Source organism: Erithacus rubecula (assembly GCF_903797595.1).
Source record: "Erithacus rubecula genome assembly, chromosome: Z".
NCBI classification, from domain to species: domain Eukaryota; kingdom Metazoa; phylum Chordata; class Aves; order Passeriformes; family Muscicapidae; genus Erithacus; species Erithacus rubecula.
Genome location: NC_136661.1, coordinates 1,464,421 through 1,474,883, shown reverse-complemented (window position 1 = coordinate 1,474,883; position 10,463 = coordinate 1,464,421). Strand labels below are relative to the sequence as shown.

General features: G+C 42.7%; 1 protein-coding gene across 2 annotated transcripts in view; it reads left to right on the top strand.

The window, feature by feature from the left end:
* The first annotated feature begins 809 nt into the window (after window positions 1-809).
* The window catches only part of SH3GL2 (SH3 domain containing GRB2 like 2, endophilin A1), a 97,659-nt gene continuing 88,005 nt past the window's right edge, over window positions 810-10,463 (top strand). The window contains exon 1 of one of the 2 annotated variants that reach the window (XM_079330766.1): window positions 810-1,790. In XM_079330766.1, the coding sequence (XP_079186892.1) occupies window positions 1,698-1,790 (93 nt within the window). In that variant the 5' untranslated portion in view covers window positions 810-1,697. Of the gene's footprint in view, window positions 1,791-2,329; window positions 2,422-10,463 lie in introns of those variants that run through there. The other variant, XM_079330767.1, reaches the window with a different exon arrangement.

The following is a 10,463-nucleotide window of genomic DNA, read 5'->3' as shown; positions in this document are numbered from 1 at the left end:
CCTCCAGAAGAATTGACACCATCTACTGAGGAGCAGGAACTAAATTAATTTCTCTTTGTCCAAGAAGTGTCACTATTTAATTTACACAAAGGGGTTCTAAGTCCATTGACACTGATATACATTAATTGTTTTAATAAACTGTGTTTTAATAAAGATAATATGTTCCATCCCAGGAATATAGATATTCTAGAAGAAAAAGGAAAAAAAAAAATAAAAAGAAAAGGAAGCAGAAATGTCAGATTCAGCTGTGAGAATACACGGAGAATAATATAGGTGAGTCAGGGCATTCAACTACGATTTTGGCTGATCTATAGCAAGACATTATACTATAATTTCAATCAACAGGTAGTGGGAGCAGCAGGGGTCTAATACTCTTGAAAATGAGAGATAATTTGTATCTCCAGCTCATCACCGTGATACTGAATTTGACGGACATTTATATGTTTATTTATTTATAAAATTCGTAGTGGACAGGAATGTACTCTTTTGAAATAACCAGCAAAAGTTAGATCCCGACATGTTACCACTGAATTCCAGTTATTTAGTAACATACAAACACATTCCTAATTCCATAAAAATAATTTAAAATTATTATATTTATCATAGGTTTACTTTTTAGTTCTCACTGTGTTTCCAGACTGAAATGCCCTTTTCCAAATACTAAGTACGATGGGATTTTTCTGTTAAAAGCACAATGGCTGGCACAAGAGACTCCCAGTCTCTGCCTAGCATTTCCATATGGTGTTATTTTTCATCCTTTGAAACAATATTACAACTACTGGATGGAAGTGTTTCTGTGACCTGGACTACGCCAGAGAGCAGTGCCTCCTGATTATGCTCAGGATGAGATTGTTACCATCTCCCACTTTCCAGTGAGAAGAGAGGTATTCTTATCTTGCCATTCTTGATAATGAACAACTTTGATAATGCTTCCAAAAACACACACAGGACTTTCATTTCAGACCCTTCTCTTCACTGCACGTCACTTCCAAGAACTGCATTGTACCAGTGATCTGGAGGCCCGGTTCTGCCACTGGGTGCCCAGAGGTGTGGCATTGTCCCTTTCCCCATACATGGTAAGGCAGAGATGGTATGTGTGCCTGAAGAGTGCTGCTTGGCTAGGTGCAACAAGCCCGCGTGGAGCACTATGGCAAACCCTCACAGAGTTTATAAACAGCTGTAGGTGCTTCTGAAAATGCTGTCTAACTAGCTCAAGTGATGAGTGTTTGTTGTGATGGAATTAAACGCCAGTGTAGCATGGCTGCTTTCGAACAGCTGTGAGTGTGCATCTTCGTTGTGCTAATTTGCAGCACACATATGCAGTAACTGGTTCAGCCTGCAGAGAAGGATCATTGTGTTTGGATCACATTGCTCATATTGTTTAGTCTTTTGCTGGCAGAGCCTAATAATTGCTAATTACTGTTCTGCTGGTGTTTGTAACACTGAACTGCTAAAGTACATGACTTTTATCTGGGTTCTAGTCTTTTACTCTCCAGCCAACAGCCACACCAGCAGGCTGGAACAGGCAAGATTTAGAAGTGCTTTTCTATGCATCACTGGCAATCTGACGGGAGAGAAGAAAACAGCACTTGTTGAGAGAATCCTAATTAGCCGGCGTTTGACTACCAACTGTGCTCCAGCGAGGCACGATCAGGCCCAAAGAAGCTAGAAACGCTTTTTCAAAAAACTGGCCAACAATGATATTCCCTCTGCCACTGCTTTCCTCTCTCGCCCCCATTACTGCTCGCCAATTTCTTTTTTGGCTCATTTCCGCCGATGCTGTCCCGCGGGTACGAGTACCCCGGTCCCTGCCAGGGCGGCTGCTGAGGCGACACCGAGGTCCGCGCAGGGTGGGGAGGACGAAGCCCCACGCCCGTGACCCGGAGCGACGCGGCGGGACGCGGGTGCCCAAGCGGGGGTGTCCGCACCGGACCACCGCTCGGTCCATCGCCCGGACACGGTGTGCGAGCGCTGCCCGCCGCAGGCGGCGGTGCGGGGCGCGAGTCGCCGGGGTCGTGCGGCGGCGGCTTGCGGCGGCCCCGCAACCCCACGGCGGCTACGGCCGGGGCACCTGCGGGGCGGGGACGGCCGGAGGCGGCGCGTCCCGCCTGACGTCACGGTGCGCCCGCACCGCCGCCGTCTGACAGCCTCCGCCGGGTGCGGTGCGGTGCGGGCAGGCAGGCAGGCACGCACGCACGCACGCACGCACGCACGCACCCACGCACAGCGCCCCGGCTGCGCGGCTCCGGCTCCGGCTTCGGCTCCGGCTCCGGCTTCGGCTCCGGCTTCGGCTCCGGCTCCGGCTCCGACTCCGACTCCCGCTTCGGCTCCCGCTCCCGCTCCCGCTCCGCTCCGCTCCAGCGCACTGCCCTCGCCATGTCGGTGGCCGGGCTGAAGAAGCAGTTCCACAAAGCCACGCAGGTACCGATCCCTCTGCCCGCGCGGGGGGCGCGCTCGGCGGCGGCCGGCATGTGCGCGGGCATGCACCCGCGGGTGTGCGCTGTGCGGGGTCGTGCGCGGGTCGCCACTCGAGTGAGTGAGTGCAGGGTGAGCGTTTGCGCGGATGCTGTGCCCGATCGCGGGTGATGAGCGAGCGTGCGAGGGGCCGTGTGTGCGCACGGGTGTGTGTGGTGCGGAACGTGCTCGGAGGGCAGTGGGTGTCCATCTGCGGGGGCCGGGGCTTGCCGGGCCGCCGCGCCTTCCCTGCCGGCTCCGGCCGGGCTGCGGCAGCGGGCAGGGGCTCCCGAGGTGCGGGGGCAGCTCCTGGGCTGCCCTGCCCGCCGCGCTTGGAGCCCGCGGGGCCGGCTGCTGGAGCAAATACCGCTACCGTGTCTGTACTCCGTGTTTCCATAGGCGTTGTTTTAGCCTGACTTTGGGAAAACAGCAATAAACGTGACCTTGTAGTTCAGTGGGTCTGGACAGCAGCTGAAATCCGAGTAATGAGGTTTGGTTGTGTTGCTTTAGGCATGGTGTGATATTGCAGGAAGGTCAGGGTGAGTGTTTCGCCAGTAGTTGAGTTGTTTCATAATACAAAATGTGTGTGTTACAGTCTGCAAGCGTACTGTTTCTGACTCACTGTGCTTTGGGGCTGAATCTAAAATGGTTTCATAGAAGTTGGAGGAATTGCTTTGGATCTAGAGAACTAACACCAAGACCCGTGCAATGTTTTGGGTTTTTGTGTTTGTTTGTTTGGTTGGTTGGTTTTTGTTTGTAACTAAATACAAAATCTCCAGTCATTTCCTACTACTTCCCATTGCAGACATCTTCAGGTAGGAAGATGGTCTTGGTCCTACAAGCAATCTGTAGATGCGGGCAAACAAGATACATTCAGGTGTTAGACTTTCCAACATCCATGCATTTCCCTTTCATATGCATCTCATCAGCCGAGCACTGTGGGGAAGTATTCCCTAAAAGAATGATCCTTAATCAAAGTATTTGTCCAACTTCTGATTTTCCATACTTTGCAGTTATATACACATTATAACTCTGAATGCTATGGTTTTATGCCAAGTCCTGCATGGGGTGCACGCAGGCACTGAATAACGCTGTCACACCTTTCATGCTATGTTGTGCTGCATCATTGGTAAAATAAGCCTTGCAAGAAAAAGGCTGCACTCAAAACAGATGCCATAAGGAGCAAGTAAGGGTGCCTGAGCCCATCCAGCAGCACCCATCTGCTGCTGCTTACTTTGTTGTTTCTCCCTCTGCTGCCTATGGTGCTATGAGAAGCACAGGAATCATAATTTCTGCAATGAGTTCTGGTACTGAAAATAAGAATTTCAGTGTCTATACTGTCCACGTTTAAGAACAGGCAAGCTGAAGTTCACTATTTAGTACTACAAGTCTCTGTTTTCCATTATTATACTAATGAGAATGCATCTGCAGCAGCAGAGGCAAACATCTTTTTTTGAGGGAGCATGGTGTGAAAGGTTTGTGCATGCTGTTTTGTCCTTCAATTGACACTCACACTGATTGTCAGCAATACTGTCCTTTAGAAGGAAGAAAGAGTTTTAGCTGTCTAGAACCTAAATATTTAAGTCTCTGATGCCAGATTTAGCAGCCTGACATCTGATGACCCGGGATTTTTTGGCCCTAGCCTTGACTTTCAGAGTTTGTTTTCATGCACGCCATGAAGACAATTCATGTATGTGAATGAGTCACAAGTATGTTGAAGACAGATCTGCTTATTGGCTTGTTTGCATTATGAGTGAGAAATCCATGACATAGTTGTGTTGACCTTGCTGTAGGGAGTAATCCTTTTGACTAGTGATTAAACCACAGGTGAAATACAGATTGACATTGCTGGCATGAATGAAACTTTCCAGATAGGACCGGACAAATGGGAAGTTTTAAAAATTCTATATTATTGATTTAGTTCTTATTCATATTTATTTATATGATGCGCTGTTTTAATAGAATCCTAAGACATATCAAGAACACATCTGAATTGTTTAATACAATGTAAACATATTATTTAATTTCCTTTATTGTATTCTGACTTGTGAAATGTCAAGCTACATGACAAGCTGCATGAAGTACTGCCAATTTAAAAGCCATATTGAAGAACTTAATGCCTGTCAACTTTCATGGACCAACTGCAACAGCAGTGAGTCATTGAAAAACAGGAGGATACTTTGCACTTTCTGGAATGAGTCGAGTGTTCACCCTTTTGCCTTTCATAAAAACTAATGGATTTACCTCTGTGCAGCAGAGGAATAAAGTTTAGAGAAGTCTTCCTGAGTTTGTAAAAGCAGGATGAGTCTGGAAGTCCTGACATTAATACAGAATTGCAAGACTGTATTGTTAGACTGACCAGTGTGAAGTGGGTTAGATCTTTCATTTACTTCTAGTACCCACAAAGCACCTGAGAAGGAGAAATAACCCCATTTAAATGTTAATGTGCTGCTGCAGATCTGTCATACATCCTGAAGCTAGGAAGATCTAAAGAGTGCTTTTCCAGAAATGGGCAACAAAGTGCTGTGCTACCAAATGGTCCCTTTTTTTTTAGGCATGCAGACTCCTTTGCCAGTGTGACCAAGAGAATATTGCTTCTTACAGGTTTATGTACAGTTTTAAAACCACAATCACTTTGAGTGATAGAGTGATAGTCTGGGGCATTTAAAGAGTTGTTTTAGAATAGCATGAGCTTTGTTTCCACATGACTGCATTCATTGCATAATATGACTCTTGTAAGGCACAATCAAAACCAAGCCTTCAGAAAGTAATAATTTCATAGGCAAAGAGATTTAAAAAAAAATCTGGGAATGGTCACATCTGATGTTTAATTTGACTGACATTTAAATAACAGTATGAATGTGATGATTTGAACCAAAAGCCTGTAATATGGCTTATTTTCTACCACAGTATTCTGCTTTTATGATACATCATGATTAAATTTGTCTGAATACCAAGACCAAATTAACCAGTTTATACAGTTTTATGGAGAAAAATGTTTGATATTGAAAGAAACATCTGAAGAAATTACTTCCACTCTACTCACCATTTTCAGTACCATGCCCTTATTTTAGGTGGAAAGTACTGTGCTTCTTTCTTTATCAGGGTGGCCTGTGAATGGCACACTAAGAGAATGATCCTCTGGTTACTAAGAAACAAATGAGACTCTTGCCCAGCTATGCTGTTCTTCACAATATTCTGTGATCTTCCTAGGGATTCTGTGCTGATTCAGAGCCTGTCTACACAAGTTCTCTGCTGAAAAAGAGAGTATGTGGGTTCATCTTCCTGTATGTTTTTTTTCATTCCTTGGTCAGAAGTATTAAAATGTTTTTCACGGAAATGTATGACACAATCCACTCACTAAAAAAACTGCAACTCACCAATTTTTACTGTTCTCTGTTGATATCAATATTTTCCTAAATCTCTAGCACACTGTGTATTCATAATATGTTCCTGACTGTCCTGCAGTGTTGAGTGGGAGCTGTGTGTACTTTTCCAATGATAGGACATTACCTGTCTTTTCCAGCTGGCTGTGGTTGAAGCTGGACTCACACTGAGTCTGCTTTTCTCCTTCAATGTTTCCTCACGGCCTCACCCACCAAATAATGGTCAGCTCCTGTGTATGCAAAGGTACGTGTGGGAGCTGGTTTGGAAAGCTGGGCAGCGTTATGTTTTTCATAGTGCGCATCCTGCACCATGTGTTGCTCATACGGAACTTAATGAGATTCCTTCTTCTTCCTTCTCCTTCCTTCTCATGTGGAGTGGACAACTGTGAGCAGTCTGAGGAAGGCAGAAGGAGAACCTTTTGCACGGTGGTGCGGCTCTGAGGATAGTGCCTGAGCAGGCTGCTAGAAACCTCTGCCCCAGAGGCATGCACCACCAGCAGGTTTCTCTCAGTGTGGAGGGCTACCTTTTGAGATCAAGGAAAGGGAGCAAATTTTTGATCTGGAAATGAAGACTATTTTTAGAAAAAAAAATCTACTTAGCTGCAGAGGGAATTATTTCCACAGCAGGTAGGGAAATTCTTTCTGTTTGTGCACTCGAGCTTGATTGCCAGATACATTATTCACATTTGGCATCATTCCCATGCATCCTTTAATGATATTACATAATTGAAAGGGTGAAAAATTTACTTTAATCTAAATTGCCTGTTAGCTGGATACTGTGTAACCCTTCTGAGTTGTTGATGGCTTAAACAGTCTGCCCCAGTTTCAAACCCTGTTTCTAAATCTGATTAGAAGAACTGCTGCTTTGTGTACAAAAATGATCTTGGCTTTTTTTTTTTTTCGTTTTTGATTTCTCAAACATCTATTACTGTAGTATCTTTGCAACTGATGGATACACTTTCCATTTTCACGTATGTATGTAAAAGCTGGAGCACTAAATGACACCCATCTCTAGGTTTTCCCCCAGTGATGTCTGAAGGCAGAGAATACCCGTGGATGCTGTGCTCAAAACACAGCCTGCACCTGATTTTTGCTTCATATCTTGACTTCAGTCTTAGCTGGAATTATTACATAGCAAGGATGAACTGGACGGTCTTGGTCACTCATGCAAATCTGTCTTTGAGTTTCAAATGTGTCCTCATGACTAGCATACTGATAGAAAGCATGCTTCATAAAAGTGCTGGAGCAGCATGACCAATTTCAATTGAAGAAGATTTTGCAGAAGAAGATTGCACAGAAAATTCTCTAATTTTTCGTAGCTCCTAGTTGCCAATGGAGGTGCTGGGTCCATCTGATGTATTTCTTGTGAAAGATGAAGGGTTGAGGAGCTTGAATATTGACTGTCATGACCTAGAAGTGTGCAGTGAAGCCTTTGGCTTTTAAGAGCTGAGCAGCAGGTATGGAGTTGAAAATCTGCTTTGTGGGCCCCAAGGAACTGCTGCCACTCTGAGTACATCTGAAGAGAAGCTGTGTGGACAGCATGTAGTGGGAAGTGTCCTGATGGTGAAGCAGACTCATGGCCATCTTATCAGTGAAAGTCTGTGGTATGGTCTGTGGTATGGCCGGCCAAAAGGTCCTCCAAACGTCTTCTTCTAGAACTAGAAAGTCTTCCTTCTGCTGCTTTTCAGAAACTTCCATGACTCTGATTCTCAGTTTCTTCTCAGGTAGTGGTCTCTGATGGACAGTGGTGGTGCTTATCCTTTCTTAAGTATATGGAGATAATCTGATGAAAGAAAATGGAGCTACAGCATGATATTATTGTGATGATGTTTGCCACAGCACAATTACCTTGCTTTCAGTGCTTATCTAATCCTGCATTTAATCTTGGAGACAAACTAGTAGTGTTTTTGTCATCTGAGGTTATAGTACATCACAGGAATACATACAATCTGTCATAGAAGTGCTAGGAGTTAAAATTAGGTTTTTTTTCTCCCAAAACAGAGAAAAAAGACAGAAACTGATATTTATTGTGCTTGCATTTTTCATAAGATTGTTCTTTGTGGAGGCTCTACGTGGTAGAAAATGAGACCTGCATGATAGAAAATTTAAAATTAGAAGTAGTTGTTTGAAATTCAGTGTATTTTCAATTTTTCTGTATATGGAATCACTGTGATGGACCTGGAGAGAATGATTCTTGGGTATGTAGTTGCATTTGATGTAATAGTAATGACGCTTTTGTGTCTAATGGAGGACGTCTTTATAAATAAACACATTACTTTTTTTTTTTATTCTGTAGACTGAAATTGCACTGACGTAATTATTGCAGCATCATATGGTTCACACTGAGTGCAGCAGTTTGCTCTCACCTTCTTTGCCCATCATCATTTCTCCACAGAAAGGGAGTGCTGTTTGATCCCAGCCAAGGTGCTGCTGAGGCAGCAGCAGTATAACCTTGTGGTTTGGTGTGATGCCAGAGGACCTTCTGAAAGAACAAGAAATTCAACCACTCATTTGGCTATTGCACTTCTTACTGGAGGAGGGGTGGAGAATTGAATGCTTATCTATTTCAGAGTAGATAGGTGCCACTAGTTGGGGTCCTTGTCAGCACTGATGTGATTTTCATCAGAATGTGTTTTGGTCCTGTGTTCCTTGGATTTGTTATCATGTCAAAAGGGGATACGGTGCTGAATCCTTTGTAAGCAGGCATTCTAAAATAGAGAAAAATATTGGCTTTTTTTCTCCTTACAATTCTATGGCAGCAGAACACTATGCACTGTTAAAATGGCCTCTGTCATACTTTTTGTGGATTTCAGTTTTTAATAACTTTTTTATTTTGATGCTTTTTATAACTTGTGTTATTTATATAGCAATTGTTACTTTTTTTGATTGCCTAATTTCCAGTTTCTATAGGCTGCAATGAAGAGAGTTTATCTAAACATTTTGATACAGGGCTTGTTTTTCACTTTTGTGTTATGAAATTCAGTGACTGTTATGCAGAAACACCAAAGATACCATTTATCTTTCAATTTAAAGTGTCCTTAAGTGCTAGGCATCACTTTTGTTCTGTGCCTTTGGAAAAGAGTGCAACTGCAGTAAAACAGAGTGGTAGGAGAACAAATTTCAGTAGAAATAAACACTGGGGGGATTTTCTCTAGAAAGAAAATTTTCCTTTAAATGTTGTTGATTTTGTCTTTTATGTCTTCCAGTAGACTAACAGGATTTGCTCTTTTAAGCAGCACTAGACAGATATTTTTGCTGAGTTCTTTTCCAATCTGTGCACTTTTCAGCTTTAAGGTATGTGCCAGAAATTCCTTTTCATGCAAAGTCAATCTAGATGCAGAAAACCAATTAATAATTCATAAGGTATAAATGTCAAAAATAAATAGTGTTTGCCTTTCCAGATGAGTCACTTAGAGCTTGTCTGCCTTGGAAAGTTATGGCGTCGTAATCTAGGGGCTGAATTTGAAGTGCTGCAATTTTACAAGTATAACTCTGCAGTGGAGGATTTCTTTCTGATTGTAGAACAGCTTTTCAACTTAATTGTTTTGGGGGATTTTTTTGTTGGGTTTTTTTTTAATGAGAGTCAAGGGTATCAGACTAAGACTCATTCTTCTACTGTAATGGAATTTGTTTTTATTTTCTACTGTTTTAAAAGGAATTAAGAGATTTTAAAGAGCTGTGGCATGAATAATGTTCCAGCCAAATGCAAATATTCTTTTAGGAGCCGGAGTGCTTGAATATGCTTTGATGGGCAAAATAGCCACACAAGTCCACATTTTATTGGCTAGACTCGACCATCCAAGGAAACTTTCACTGGTATTTACAAATGGAAGTTTGTCTTTCAGGAAGAGTGGTTGGGTCTTATGTTTTTATTTGCAGTCTAAATTTGGGTTTTAAATATGCACATAGTATTCTGAGGCTGGCAGGGAATCTTCCTTTCTCACAAAATTGCTGAAAAACATATTGCCAAATATGAGGCAAATTCACCACTTTCAGAGGTGGATATGACTGTTGCAAGGTAAACATAATGCCTTTTCTAGATTGCCATAAGTATAAACAGGTAAAATATGAAGCAAGGGCAGCTGTAATTGCTGAAAGCTGAGACAAGCTTTGGTAAATTATATAAATCTTCAGCTTTTTAATGCAGAAAAGTGTTTTTTCCTCTATCAGACTTTTTCTGTTTTGTTTCACCTATGTAAGCTGCTGCAAAATGAGGTATATAAGATCAAGAGTTAAGCTTTGCATGGTAGGAATGGGATTTTCTTACTAGAGAGAGTAAGAGCCAAAATATATAAAACATCAAAACACATAAAATATCAAAAGGCAAATAACTTATTTTTCTTTGTTTTACAGTGCCATTATTCAAAATATGTAAGGGTGATTTTGGACCTGTGACTTTTCAAAGGCCTGGACTGGCATGTTTTAGGAAGGCTGCACTTTCGTGGTGAAAAATCTGTAACACTTGAAATAGAATAACAAAACTCTACAGCTTCGGGAAAGTATCCTGTTTTTTTATTTAACAGTAGACTTGAGTGGGAGTAAAATAGAAAGGAAGTTGAGTGAGGGTGAAAAACTGGAGAAATCCACAACAGAAATCCTTGAAAACTGACCGGAGGCAAATTG